Here is a 15,114-nt window from a genome sequence, read left to right on the forward strand (position 1 = left end):
ACACACACACACACATAGACACACACATGAATGTGCATAAAAAATTGTGAAAACTAAGCAAAGTCTATGTTCTAGTCAACAGTACTGTACCACCAGCTACTGGTTTTGATATTGAACTACAGTTGTCTAGGATGTATCCATATCCATAGGGGGAATCTGGGAGAAGGAACCACAGGACTCTTTGCACTATTTTTGTAGCTTTCTGTTTTATCTCAAAATAAAAAAAATTTTTTTAAACCCTTCTTAATCCTGGGATTCATCTTAGAATACTTGGAAAGAGGAGATCTCTTTTATTGCTGCCTAAGCAGCTAAGGACCTATGATGCAATCCTGAGGCAGCCAGGGCCCCTGAGGGTGGTGAGGCTGCCCGATGTGACTGTCAAGGGGTGAGCAAAGCTGTGAGAGGCAAAAGGAGATCAAGTCCTGGGGACCTCTTTTGACCCCCCCCCTTGATTGAACCCTGCCTGAAGTCCATGCACCTTGGGTTTTTCAATTACATGAACCCTATTTGCTATTTGCTATTCTCAGTTATGTGAACCACACATTCCCTATTATGTTTAAGCCAATTTGAGTTGAGTTTCTGCCACTTGCTCCTGAAATAGCTCTGACACATTTCAACCCCCAACCCTATTTTGGGGTGAAGACACTCATGTGTGGAGAGGACATCAGTCAGAGGCTGCACAACCTGAGTGCTTCCCACCCTGCCCTGCTGCCTCCCTTGAGGGTGGGAGAGAGACATGGTGGGGAGGTGGGGATCACTCACCTCAGGACAGCATAAAGAATAATGGTGAAGACCAGGAAGATCATGGAGACCCCACAGCCCGCCTGGGAGATGCGTGTGAGGATGTGCACCGTGGACTGGTCCAAGGTGGGTCTCTGTGGATGACCCCGAAACCGGGACTACATCAGTTGGAGGCCAGGCTCATATACCCCAAGACCACCAGGCAGCTCTCTCCCCTGGGCAGGAGCTGGAAGCCCCTGGGATGGCTGGGATCAGAGTGGAGGGGGCTGTTACCAGGAGCAGGGCGAAAAAGGTCAGGTGGTCACAGCAGCACACGGTCCCCTCAGGCACGACCTCCGTGGAGCAGCCCTCAGAAGCCCAGTCTCCAGTGGGTCCTGGAGAGGAGGCCAGGGGAACAGAGGGAAAGGGAATATAGGGAGGGGAGGGGAGGGGAGGAGAACAGAGGGGAAGGGAATATAGGGAGGGGAGGGGAGGGGAACAGAGGGGAAGGGAATATAGGGAGGGGAGGGGAGGGGAACAGAGGGGAAGGGAATATAGGGAAGGGAGGGGAAGGGGAGGGGAAGGGAGGAGAGGAGGGGAGGGGAAGGGAGAGGAAGACAGGAGAGGGACTCGACCAGTGGAACCTGCCCCGCCCCACAATGCAGCCCATACCCTCCTTTCCTGTCTTACCCCAGAGAAGGTCCTCCAGGCCCTACCTTTAGTCACATCCCAGAATACACAGGTGAGGGTCATGTTCTGAAACGGAGAGTGGAAGTCAGGAGAGAGGAAAAGGGAAGGCTGGGGGAGGGCAGGGGAAGCGGGAGGACAGTGTGTTACCCCGAGGCCTAGCGTGAGTGTGCATTCGGTAGAAGGCAAGGTTCACGCCCATGGGCCACACAGAAAAATTAAGTGCATCATTTGATGAGCCCTGGGCCAGCGTGTGAAGGGCGCGACTGTGGTATGGGGCTGTGGGCGGGAGGGTTTGCCTGTCTGCATGCATGTGTGCGTGCCGGGGAGCATGGGTGTGGAGGATGTGGAATGCCGTGGGTATGCATGCGGGCTTGCCAAGTCCTCATGTGTGCCTCTATGGTGTGTGGCCTTGGACCCAATTATGTGTATGGTCCTAATGGCTCCTCCTGGGTGACTGTGGAAGGGTTGGGGACAGATGTGTAGTGTCCCATGCAGGGCCCATAGGCCCAGGTGTGCCCACCCGCCTGTCTGCCCTGCAGTGACTGCCAGGCCTGGGCAGGGGACTCACAGAGGGTGGACGCTGGTGGGAGAAGACAATCTCCAGAGGCTCAGCCAGCTTGGTGACATGCATTTGTCCCACACTCAAGCCCACCAGGTGATTATTCAACACGCCGCTGCCATCTCCCAGGCCGAGTTGGGGGCCCTGTGAAAGGGGAGATCGGGGAGGCTAGGCTGCAGAAGGGGCCATCCCAACCTACCAAGGCTGGGGTTCCTAGGAGCCTCCAGGAACCCATGGCCTTTTCTTGGAGGGCAGAGTTCGAGAACAGGGGACCAGGGAGCTAAGGAGTCACAGGCAGCCTCCTCCCTGCTGCTCCCAGTGGTCTCCTGCTTGGGCTGGGCCAAGCAGGTCGCCTGGCCACAAAGCTGTGCACGTGACAGCGCTCCATTGCTGGCCTCCAGCGTTCCTCTGCCCTCTTAACTAGAGGGAGCAGGGGGCTAAGATCGGCCAGGAAATGGAAGTCAGCGGGGAGGACAGCGTGCCCCTGAGGGTCTTAGCGTGAGTGTGTATTCGGTAGAAAGGGGGCTGGTGGGGGGAGCACACCAGCCCTCAGGGGTACCCGTGTCTGCACAGGAGTGGATGCACACCTCTGGGTGCACATACCTGGTACACACATGTGCAAGGGCATGGGTCCACTTGCTTGTGTGGATATGATCACAGTTGAGCACATGGGATTGTGCGTGCACAGGAATAGAAAAAGACACGCATGTTTGTGCAGGCATGAGGACACACAGGGCACATGAACACCCTCAGGATACACAGACGAGCCAAAGGGCACTGATGTGTGGGGGTCAAACATCTGAAAGCGTGTGACGAGTGTGAGTCTGAAGGCCATAGACTCTAGCAACAGGGGTCTGGGATGACCATGGGCTGCGCTGGAAACACTAAGAGGCTCATGACCTGCTCCGTCCCCACTGGATCCCTCAGCAGACTCCAGTGACAGCAAGCTGTGGCATGGGGCCCCCAGAGGACCTAGCACTTAACCTTGGAGCTTCCCTGAGTCCTCACCTTGAAGAGAGTCCCTGAACCGATGTCCAGAATGGTGATGGCCAAGCGGACCTCAGACCTGTTGCCTGGCAGGGATCGAAAAAAGCTCTTGGGAAGCCGCACTCTGTCAGGAGGCTTGTCCTCATCCTTCATCACCTGCCTCGGAATCTACAACCACAGACACAGCAGCTCCCATCAGTGCCCAGCCCCCAACACGAGTCCTGCCACTCCCCCAGCTGGGAGGGGAAACAGGCACACTGGGTAGGGGACAGCACCTGGGACTGTCGGCTCTGAGAAGCAGGACGCCTGGGACACAGTGCAAGCTCTGCTCGTCACAGGCTATGCGTCCCTAAACAAGTTATAGCCCTTGTGGAGCCTCGGTTTTCCCAATACAGAGAGTAGAGCTAAGCTTGTGCCTGTTTGGGCACCTGACGCCTGGGCAAGCTGAATGTGCAAGTATGAGGACGGCTGGAGGGCGTGTGCTTTTGGCCAGAGCCCTAACAGTCCCAGTGTTTACACAAGGCTTGATTGTGACAGTGTCTGACTTCTGACTCAGGAATAAACAGAAAGAATAAAACTGTCAGGAAGGAAGTTCAGGAAGCGAGAGAACAAGGGCAGAGAGGGAGGACACACACATTTACTCTGAATGTGAAATCCTGCCTGCCCAACAACAATACCTTTTTTAAAAAACAAAGAATCGTCAAAATATTGAAATACATTTCAGTGGTCATTGCAAAGCATGGTTTTTTGTTTTTTTTTTAGATGGAGTCTCATTCTTGTTGCGCAGGCTGGAGTGCAGTGGTGCAATGGCACTATCTCAGCTCAGTGCAACCTCCGCCTCCCAGGTTCAAGCGATTCTCCTGCCTCAGCCTCCCAAGTTGCTGGGATCACAAGCATGCACCACCATGCCCAGCTAATTTTGTATTTTTAGTAGAGACAAGGTTTCACCATGTTGGCCAGGCTGGTTTCGAACTCCTGACCTCAGGTGATCCGTCCGCCTCAGCCTCCCGAAATGCTAGTATTACAGGCATAAGCCACTGTGCCCACCCGCAAAGCATGTTTCATTCATTCTCTGCGCTCCCTGTTCCACTAAGGGCTACAGCCTGACCCACCCAGGGCCTGCCTCAGAAGCACCCCATGCACACTGGCACAGGGGGTTTATGGTTGGAGCTGAAGGCCCCAACTTTCTCCTTCCCAGTCCAGACCCTCATCGAAAGGACATGTGGGTGATTTCTGGGGCCAGTGCATAACCCATGCAGAGGTCTCAGCTGCTTGAGTGACATACTAGAGGGTGGAGAAAGAATCTATCTTCCATTTCCCTTTCTCCAGACAAACCTAAAGGTACCTCAATGCTAACCAACTCACCTTGCAGCCTGAAGTTCCACCACTACATCCATTTCTTCTGGAAGGCAGGAGACTTTCTGAGCCCTCGCTATCCCAAGCATTCCCTGTGCATTATCTCATTTGCTCCTCTCATTCATCTTTTGTTTGTTTTGTGTTTCGTTTTGTTTTTGTAGAGATGGAGTCTCACTGTGTTGCCCAGGATGGTCTAGAACTCTTGGCCTCAAGCCGTCCTCCTACCTCGGCCTCCTCAAATTGCAGGTGTGCACCACTGCACCTGGCCATGGGAATCTTGAAAGTGGGCAATATCTTCATCTTTTTACAGACAGGGAAACCAAAGCTCAGAAAAGTAATTTGCCCCTGATCGCATTGGCTGGTCAAGAGCAGAGCTGGGATTTGAATCCAGACCAGCGTAAACCCAGAGTCTGTCCATTGAACCCTTTACCTCATTTCAAATATGTTCCCTCAGTAGAAGAGCTCAAGGAAATTTTAGGCTTGGAGGAGACTTAGAGCTCATTTTACAGACACAGCTCTGCCAATTGGGATGTGGGAGAGAGACAAGCCCTAATGAGCACCAATCACAGGCTATAACTCTCTTAGAGTTTTGAAATATATGTCCAAGAAAAATAGGGTCTGAACCAGCCAAGAGGGCTGGGGAACTCCTCACCTGAGAGGGCTTCAGAGAGAAGTAGAGGTCTTCTGCGGTGTTGGTGCTGAGGTTCTGGACCAAAGCCTTCAAGAAAGGCATGTTCACCTTCTCCGTCAAACTTTCCTTCACCAGATGGGCCTCAAAGTTTAGCCAGTATCTGCAAAGGGCCAGGAATGTGGGGAGGGTAAGATCCTGCAGGCTGAGTTACTCACTCGTCAGGCTCTTGGGGTGAGAGGGCCGACCCAAACTCTCAAAGTAAAGACCCTGGGATCAGGGCAGGAGGAAGGAGAGTGGCTTGGGGGCCGTCCAGGCTGCTCCTGCAGGATTCCCACCAGGCATCCCTCTGAGTATTTTATGTGTTTGTCTTTTTTTGTGCATGTGGTAAAGTGCACATAGCGTAAAATTTACCATTTTAACCATTTTAAAGTGTCCAATTCAATGACATTAAGTAAGCCACAATGTTGTGCAACCATCACACTATCTAGTTCCAGAACATTTTATCACCCTAAAGGAAACGCATACCCATGAAGCTCTCCCTTCCCCCTTCCCCCAGCCTCTGCGATCACTCATGTGCTTTCTGTCTCTGAGTTTGCCTATTCCAGATAGCTCAAGCAAATGGAATCATACCACATGTAGCCTTTTGTTTCTGACTTGTTTCACTCAGCATGTTTTCAGGGTTCATCTGTGTTGTAGCGTGTATCCGTATTCCATTTTATTTTTGAGATGAAGTCACACTGTGTTGCCTAGGCTGGAGTGCAGTGGCACAATCTTAGCTCACTGCAACCTCTACCTCCCGGGTTCAAGTGATTCTGTTGCCTCAGCCTCCCAAGTAGCTGGGATTACAGGCATGAGCCACCATACCCAGCTAATTTTTTCTATTTTTAGTAGAGAAACATGGGGTTTCACCATGTTGGCCAGACTGGTCTCGAACTCCTGACCTCAAGCAATCCGCCCACCTCAGCTCCCCAAAGTGCGGGAATTACAGGCATGAACCACTGCCCCTGGCCCTATTTCTTTTTTTAAATTATTTTTAGTAGAGTTGGTGTCTCACTGTGTTGCCCAGGCTGGTCTTGAACTCCTGGCCTCAAGTGATCTTCCTGCCTCAGCCTCCCAAAGTACTGGGATGACTTTGGGCATGAGCCACCATGCCTGGCCTATGTATTTTATTTCTTTTTATGGATGAATACTATTTCATTATATGGGGAGATCACATTTTGATTATGCCTTCATCCATTGAGGGACATTTGGGTATTTTCCTCTCTTTTTTTTTTTTTTTTTTTTGCTACTGTGAAGAAGTGCTGCTACAAATATTCATGTACAAGCTGCTGCTGCTTCTGCTTCTTCTTCTTCTTCTTCCTCCTCCTCCCCCTCTTCTTCTTTCTTCTTCTTCTTCTTCTTTTTTTTTTTTTTTGAGATGGAGTATCTCACTCTGTTGCCCAGGCAGGAATGCAGTGGAGAGATCTCAGGTCACTGCAGTCTTCACCTCCTGGGTTCAAGCAATTCTCTCACCTCAGCCTCCCGAGTAGCTGGGATTACAGATGTCGGCCACCATACCTGGCTAATTTTGTTGTATTTTCAGTAGAGACAGGGTTTCACCATGTTGGCCAGGCTGGTCTCAAACTCCTGACCTCAAGTGATCTGCTCCCCTCAGCCTCCCAAAGTGCTAGGATTACATGCGTGAGCCGCCGTGCCTGTCCCATGTATGAGCTTTTGTTTGGAGACTTGTTTTTAAATTCTTTTGGGTATATACCTTGGCAGCACAAAGAGGAGCCTCTGAACAGCTCTAGGGTGCTAAGAACCTACTGGATCAGCTGCAGGTAGGAATGGAAGCATTTTCAGGCCACCGAAATAACATGATCCAATGAGATGGCTGTCCTAACACCAAGTCTGAGAGCACAGGGATTTTACTCATTCCTTTAACACATATTCATTAAGTACTAATACAAGCCACATGCTTTTCTAGGTATCCCAGAAGAGTTATGGGCAACTTTGATTAGGAGTGGGAGAAGGAAAGAGAGGCAGAGATATTTTTGGAGATGTCTCCTAAAGATGTTGTGTTTTAAACCCCTTCATCTCCCTCACACCCACATCTAACCAGTCTCTTGTCTTATTGAGTGTACATCATATCATCTCCCCCTTCCATCTCTCCTTTCCAAGTACACAATGCCAATTGCTGCTGGTGGTGCTGGCTTGGCCCTCACTGCCACCCAGAGCCCTGGTCATGTCTTCCTGCATCACCACCCCTGTAGCCGTCCCTGAAGCCTGAGCAATCTTTCCAAAATGCAGAGCTGACTATACTCTACCTGTGCTTAAAATATGTCATTGCCCTGCCACACCCCTGCCATTGGTATAGCTTACACAACCCTTCACACCTTAGTCTCTGCTTTTATTTCCAGTCCTATCTCCCACCCATCGCATGTGCCCATTGTCTCTTCCATCCCCACGCAGTTTACATTGTTACAGTTCAAAGCATTGTAGTTATGCCCCATTACTCTCCAAGTTCTGTTGCCTGTATCCCCACCATTGCTTAGATCCAACTGGAAAACTCCTATGCACCCTTCAAAGCCCTTTCCAGGTTTCCTCCTCTGTGAAGCCTTGGTCAACTTCCCTCCTCCAGGCTAACCTGGCACCTTGTCTGCCCTTCTGTATACACTCTGGAATCATCATTATTTGGGTCTGTGTCTGTCCTTCCACAACTCCCAAGGGCCAGGATAGGAGTGGATTCATCTCTAAATCCCCTAGATCAGTAGGGACCCCAGCTGCCAGAATGGGGGTGTTGGGTCAGGGGGACTGCGGTGTCAAACAAGGTGGAAGGGTCAGATGGCAGCAGCATTTTCTGGGGCCATGGGGTCAGATGGCCCCATCCCTTCCTGATAGGCCCCTTCCTAGCAGCTTCAAATTTCCCTTCCAGCTCAGGGGGCCGCCTCACCTCTGCAAGTTTTCCACATTGCAGGAGTCGCTGCCCCACTGCCTGCACTTGGTGAAGCACGAAGCCTTGTCATTCAAGTTGAGGGTGTCGTACTTGTCTATGTTGTTTCTCCCCAGGCAGGTGTTTCTTGGCTGTTCAGTGGTCTTTTCCTGACCTAAGGAAGGAATGCAGAGAGTGTGAATGGGCTGGACGAAGATGGGCAACAAGGACGAGGAGCGGAGAAAGGAGCTGAGGCTCCAGAGTCTGGTGGTTGGGCTGGAATTCCAGCTCCATACATCACACCAATGGTGCACTTGAGCAGGATGCAGACCGTCTCTGGGGCTGTTTCCAAGGTAAAAGCAAATACCCCATCTCCCAGGGCTGGTAGGATGCTTTGGAAAAAGCACGTACAAAAGGCTTGGCACATGGCTTTGTCAATACAGGGTTTAATATGTTTGTGCTATTACTCCTTTATCCCTTCCTCCACGGAGTCTGCCTGGCTTTTCAGTTATTCCACATCAGACCTTCCAAAGCCCTTGTGACTGTGGCCTCCTGGTCAAACTCTTGGATGTGTTCTGTCTTGGTTTGCCTCATTCTCCCACATTCACACTACAACCCTCACAGCTACTTCCTGGGATAGGTAGAAAATACACCAAACCAAGGTCCCTGGAGCAAAATGACTTGAGAAAGGTTACTAGGTAGTTGGAGGCTGCTCCAGGACTAAAGACCAGCTTTTGTGACTTTTAGTTCAGTTCCCTTTCACGTAACACAGGGCAGGAAGTGGAAGCTTTGGGTCATCTACTAGCTGTCCTGAGGCAACTTAAACTCTCTGAGGCTCAATCTTTTGCCAGCAAAATGGAGCTAATAATACGTTCCTTGCCAGTTTTGGGAAGGATTGGAGATAAAGGACATAGCTCATTGTAGGTGTTCAAAGAGTTTACCACCTTTAACGGTTTATTGCACAGCCTTCTAGAAATTTTGCAGAAGGTATGCATATGCAAGTATTTATAAGTACATCTTTTTTTAACTAAAAATGTTGTAATTGATTAGAGAGGGTTCTCACTATGTTCACTATGTTGCCCAGGCTGGTCTCAAACTCCCAGCCTTAAGCGATCCTCCTGCCTTGGCTGCCCAAAGTGCTGGGATTACAGGTGTGAGCCACCGCGCCCTGCCAATACATCATTTTTAAAATTTACACAAATAAGGTCACTTAACAATATTTTTTTTTTTTTCTTTTGAGACAGAGTCTTGCTCTGTCATCCAGGCTGGAGTGCAATAGCATGATCATAGCTCACTGCAGTCTAGACCTCCCAGGCTCAATTGATCCTCCAACCTCAGCCTCCCAAGTAGCTGGGGCTACAGGCACATGCCACCATGCCTGGCTAGTTTTCATTTTTTAATGTTGTTTATTTTTATTTTTTGTAGAGACAGAGTTTTGCTGTGTTGCCCAAGCTGATCTCAAACCCCTAGGCTCAAGCGATCCGCTCATCCTGGCCTCCTAAAGTGCTGGAATTTATAGGCATGAGCCACCACACTTGGACTAGCAATATATCTTGAAGAACTTCCACCTCATGCTTTATATAGTTGCAAACTACTCCATTACATGGGCATTGTAACACTTTTTTTAACCAGTCCCCTCTTGGTGGACCTTGTTTTTCACAATCTGCCATAAAAATTCTTGAGTGTGCATCTTTCAGCTTGTGTTGAGAACTCATAGAAAACATTCCTATCATAGGACTTTTTGTATCTAACTGTATGTGCTTTAAAACACTGCCAGGAAGGCTGGGCGCAGTGACTCACGCCTGTAATCCCAGCACTTTGGGAGGCGGAGGTGGGCAAATCATGAGGTCAGGAGTTTGAGACCAGCCAGCCTGGCCCACATGGGGAAGCCCTACTAAACACGCAAAAATTAGCCGGACGTGGTGGTGGGTGCCTCTAATCTCAGCTATTCAGAAAGCTGAGGCAGAAGAATTGCTTCAACCCGGGAGGCGGAGGATGCAGTGAGCCGAGATCGCACCACTGCACTCCAGCTTGGACGACAAAGAGAGACTCTGTCTCAAAAAAAAAAAAAAAAAAAAACCAACAACAAAAATTCCTATTATAGGACTTTCTGTATGTGCTTTAAAAAACTGCCAGGTATTATTGAATTTCCCTCCAGAAAATGGTGTACCTATTTATACTCTCACTCAAAGTGGGTAAGAGTGACCATTTATCCACATGCCTATTATTCTATAGTTTACTAAACTTTTGAATTTTTGCCAGTCTGAGAGATGACATTGAATCTTATTTTCATTTAAGGAGTTTGAGCATCTACCTGTGTATTTGTGGCCACTTATATGTCTTTTACTCTGAATTGCTTTGTTGTATCCTTCTCCCCTTGAGGACGGGAAGTGGGTCTTTGCTCTGTGTCGTCACTTTTTGGATTGCCCCCAGGGACTGTTAGGAGAGCTCCGTCTGCAATGGGTGGTGCTGGGGGGTGAGGCGAGCAGGAGCTCACTTGCTTTCCATTTTTTATTTCCCTCTCTGCTTTTTGATTTTTAAAAAATCATGTCCAGTATTACTGTCACATTTTTTTAAAAAACTGTTCATTTTTAATCATTAAGACAAAAAAATACATGATAAAAATAATGGCTGAATAAAGAGTAACAGCAGAGTAAAAAAATAACATTTTAGAGTGGATTTTGTAATAATGGACTCTATATGTGATAATTTGTTTTAGATAGCTTATAAAGGAACTGTAAATTTCTGTTTACAAAGATATTTATGATGCATTGTTTAATAGGAAATGAAAATGATAGATGGGCATGCTTGTAATATGATCCATGTTTGCTTTTTAAATAAAGGGGAGAAGAGGGAGAGGAGGAGGAAGACAGAAACAGGGAGAGGGAAGAAGAGAGGAGAGGGGAGGAGGGAATGGGAGGGGAAGGAAGAGGATGGGAGAGAACATCGTCAGCTTGAGGGCAGGTGCCATCCTCTGCATCCCAGCCCTGCTGTCATGAATGAGCGCAGGTGCAGGCAGGCCCCTGGTGGGTGACATCAGAGACTCTCTCCTGGATTGCCATGAATTTCAGTGCAGGCATGTAAGTGAAGCTCCTGGCAAGCACCCTGCACAGACAGGATCATTAAATATCTTTTCCGTGTTTATTCTTTGAAGACACTGCAAGCATTTCATGCAGACAAGGAGACGCTGTGTTAGGCCTGTGGGTGGGATAACGCTCGCCTACTCGCCCGACCTCCTGTGCTCCAGAGCTTGGCCTCCATGGACTGCCTCATTTGGGGGTCAGCAAATGGGGAGTGGGCTGGAGGAGGGCAGGGTGGACATTCACCCCCACCTTGCATGGCTCCTTCAGCCCTTGCTGGCTCACCACGAGCAAACCACCGCCATTTCCCTCCTGCAGCCACAGTCTGGCTCCAGAAGCCCAGGGGGCCACTCCCTCCTGGGCCCTTTAGACCTCACAGTGCTGAAGGCCGCCTCAGGTGCCAGCCTGCCCAGCGACCACCCTCCTTGCTCCCCGTGCTCTGCCCGCACCTTTGTCACGTGTTCCTTCATGCCAGCCCCTCCATTGCATCCACCCCTGCTCAGGCCTAACAGCTGGGTCTCACATGCGAGTCCCCACCACACTGTGTCACTCCTGCAGACTGTCAGCCTTTAGAGGGCAGGGGCCAAGTGGTACCAGCAGGAGCAGAGGGCACCATCGCTGCTTCCTGAATGAATGAATGAATGGGCAAATGGATGAATGGAGACTAACACATCACTGTCCACACAGGAAGTATGTACACCTTCCTGTGTATAGACCTCGCAAAGCTCCTCGCTCAATCAAATGGCTGCTGTTCTGCCCCAACCAGAGCACCCACATCACCATGGGGGAGACAGCATTGCCTGGAGGAGCCTTGAAGACCCAACCAGCCATGACAACTGGGGCCTGAGGATGCCCACGAGCCCTGGTCACAGCTGCCATCAGTGGCTCTGTTCATCCATCCATCAAGGGCTGCCCGGTGGCCTGTTCTGTACCAGGACCTCCCGGGGCCACTAGGAGGACAGTGCTACCATCTCCCACCCTTTTTTGAGCCAGGGACTGATTCACTCCATTGAATCTCCCAATGGTTGAAGAGAAGATGGTTCTTCGAAGCCCAAAGCAGTTGACCTGTGTGGCCGAAGTCATGCGACCACACGCTGGACACAGGGAGCTGGACAGGCAGGCCCCTCACTGAGTCGGGAGCAAAACGAGAGCAGCCCGCAAGGCCCCGAGACAGGAGTACTGAGGAGGGAGCACTAAAGGGGAAGCACCTCCCTCTGTCTGAGAGAATTGCTAAGACACCACAGAGGCCAAGAAGGGTAAATGGAGCCGGCTAGGTGGGCAAGGGGTAGGGGGACAGCTTTCCTGGGAGAGAGGCCAGTAAAGGCAAGGCCTGGGCACTTCCGCGGCCTCTGGAGACGCACCACGTGTTTGTGTGTGAGACAGGAGAGTGACGGGGAGGAGTGTGGATCCTGGCTCAGGCCACTGAGGACCAAGGGGTCGTGGCTGAGACTGGGAGAGGGAGCCAGTGTAGGGTGACATGTACAGGAGGAGAGGGCCAGAAGAACGAGGTGACAGACTTTCCTGGCCTCAGCTTCCAGAGTGTCCGAATACTGTCCCCAGGATCCCACAAGCCAGTTGGAGAATTGCCTGCCCAGGGCCGACCCCTGTCCCAGAGCCAGGCCTGTCAGGGAGACACAGCCCAGGTCGGGGAGTCAGGGAGCACCCTCCAACCTCCCCTATCTCCAGGGCACTTTGGAGCAACAAAGGGAACCTGAGACCAGTCCTGAGCAAAGTTTAGTGGAAGGACAGGACTGACCCAAAGGGACAGGGCTAGAGGAGGTGCTGAGGCAGCCACGCGGGGTCTCGGAGGACACGTCCCAGACATCCCAACTCCTCACCCTCTCTAGTCCCTGTGTCTGTCCCTGGATCCCTCCCTCGGCAGGGCAGCATTGGCCCAGCATGGCAGGAGGGGATGAGGAGCCAGCCACTCACCTGAGGTCGGCAGCAGGAGAAGCAGGAGCAGGGACCCCAGGCCCCTGGGCGTCGCCATCGTTGGTCAGCCTTGCCCACACCACCAGAGCCCTGCAGCTGTCTGGCCGTCTGGCCCCAGGCTCTGCCGAGCTGGCCTGCCCCCACCCTGCAGCCCCACCGCTCTGGCTTCCTGTCTCCTCTTTCTCACCCTTCCTGCTCAATGGCCCCATCGGTTGGGTTGTGAAAGGTGATCGTGGGGAACTGGGTAGTGCTCCCAGTCTCACTGCACCCTGGGTCCACCTGCAGAGGAAGCTGCTGAGCCCACCCAGGTATGTGCCCCAAGGCCTCACTGGGGTGGATCTATGGGGCTAGAGGCTGGGTGGCCACAGAGGCCTGGCTCAGAGCAGACCCCTGGGAACTGTGATGAGCACAGGCTTTGGAGTCAGACGCACGTACTCAGACCCCTCCTCTCACAAGCTGGGAGCCTCTCTGAGCCTGTTTCCTCCTCTGTAAAGTGAAGATGGCAATGGGGCTGCCTCCTAAGGCTGTGTCAGGGTTTGATGAGACCTGCAAGAAGCTGGACACAGAGCCTGGCTCTGGGCATGAGGACAAAGACCCGGATGGAGCCTGTGGCTTGAACCAGGCTGGAAGGCATGGGAGGAGAGCAGGAGCTGACCCTGTGGCCTAAGCCTCCCCCACCAGCCTGGATAACAGGACGGTCCCACAGGCAGGGGAGCGGGAAGACAGGAGTGCAGCCCCAGGGGCTGGTCAGGTCTGGGCTGACATCCATCCTGGCCACTTCCTGGCTGGGTGACCTTGCATGCACTGTCTGTCACCCCGAGCCTCCGGAGGTGTGTGATGAACTCACAGATAACGCAGGCGGAGCCACTCAGCCAGTGGATGTGGCCATGACATCGCCTCTGATCATTAGAGTGGTGAAATTGTTGTCTTCACACCCCAGCTGGTCACTGATCGGGTGTGGGGGCGGGTGGCAAACACTCCTGGGCTTCAGCCTAAAGGAATTGGGGCTCCAGTCACTCGGGCTTCAACTCTGGAGGCCCCACGGATGCACTGTGGATGAGGTCATGGCCACTTGGAGATTGGAAGGTGAAGGGCATCCCGCCAAGGTGTGTGGTTGCTGGCATCCCCCTCTGGCCCACGGGGCTGGCACTAGCCCTACTTAGCCTTGGGATTGAACTGGGGAGCCACTCGGCCCCCGCTGGCCTCCATTTCCCCTTCCTCCCTCTCAGTGTCTCCTGCTGAGCCCCTTGGGTCTGGGAAGGGGTAGGGAGGGGATGTCAGGGTCACTCACGGGGTGGGAGCAGGTGGGAATTCAGCATGGAGCAGCAGGTCAGAGTCCAGGGCTTCCTGAGCCCCGAAACCTTCCCCTGCAGGGAGGGCTGCAAAGGCAGATAAATGACTGGGCCTGCCACTGCTCCACACTCAGCCAGCCTTCTCCGGGAAGACCTGCAGACCTCCCTTCCAGCTGCAGGTGAGGATGAGGTGGGGCAGTGGACTTGGATGTGCTGGGCCATCCTGGCGCCTGGGACCTCAGAGAGGCTCGCAGGTACCAGTGCATGAAGAAGGGCCTGGGGCTGAGCAGAGTGGAACTCTGAGCACCCAGCCCACTTGGGAATGCAGGCTCAGGGCACCTGGGGGGAGGGCAGGGGAAGGTCAGGCAGGGCTGGAAGGAGGGCCACCTTTTCCTATGGCCCCTTCCCTGAAAGGCCCCATGTGGACCAGGGACTAGCCTGGAGCCACTCACAGAACCCTGAGACCCCCCCAATCCCAGGGCCAACAAAACAATAGTATCCCTTCCTGCCACCTCCTGCCCCAGCTTCTCCCAATGGCTCCAGTGGGCGGGGCCTCAAGTCCTCTAGCCAGACCCAGCCAGCATTCAGCCCTTGGCTACTCCAATCCATTTCCCAAGTTAAAGGGACGTTTCCAGATGCAGGCCTGGCCACGTGCTGGCAGAAAGGGCAGTCCCACTGTCCAAAGCCCCACAGCCCAGGAAAGTGCATGATAAGAACCATCAGGGTGAAAGGATCAGCACGGAGCTGTTGGTGCCCCGTCCAGGGCCTATGAGAAGCGGGAGAATTGCAGAAGAAGGGGGCTGGGTCCTTTCCCTCCCTTCTGGAGGATGGGGGGAGTTGCCTCAACCCCCGCCCCAGGACCTAGCCCAGTCATGGGGCTCTGAGAGACACCCTCATGGAGACCTAGAGGCCTGTAAGGAGGAAGCTGGCTCTGATGCCCCTGGGCTGCCCAATCC

General features: G+C 52.4%; 1 protein-coding gene across 1 annotated transcript in view; it reads right to left on the reverse strand.

Moving 5' to 3' along the window:
- The window catches only part of ADGRG3 (adhesion G protein-coupled receptor G3), a 21,024-nt gene extending 7,937 nt beyond the window's left edge, over nucleotides 1-13,087 (reverse strand). The window contains exons 1-8 of the mRNA XM_011938828.1: nucleotides 12,867-13,087; nucleotides 7,876-8,029; nucleotides 4,965-5,103; nucleotides 2,978-3,124; nucleotides 1,979-2,113; nucleotides 1,437-1,476; nucleotides 1,015-1,115; nucleotides 763-875 (exon numbers count right to left, since the gene is read on the reverse strand). Of these exons, the coding sequence (XP_011794218.1) occupies nucleotides 763-875; nucleotides 1,015-1,115; nucleotides 1,437-1,476; nucleotides 1,979-2,113; nucleotides 2,978-3,124; nucleotides 4,965-5,103; nucleotides 7,876-8,029; nucleotides 12,867-12,924 (887 nt within the window). The 5' untranslated portion in view covers nucleotides 12,925-13,087. The remainder of the gene's footprint in view (nucleotides 1-762; nucleotides 876-1,014; nucleotides 1,116-1,436; nucleotides 1,477-1,978; nucleotides 2,114-2,977; nucleotides 3,125-4,964; nucleotides 5,104-7,875; nucleotides 8,030-12,866) is intronic.
- Nucleotides 13,088-15,114: the final 2,027 nt, after the last annotated feature.

The sequence above is a fragment of the Colobus angolensis genome, unplaced genomic scaffold (genome assembly GCF_000951035.1).
Source record: "Colobus angolensis palliatus isolate OR3802 unplaced genomic scaffold, Cang.pa_1.0 Scaffold178, whole genome shotgun sequence".
In the NCBI taxonomy this organism is placed as follows: Eukaryota; Metazoa; Chordata; class Mammalia; order Primates; family Cercopithecidae; genus Colobus; species Colobus angolensis.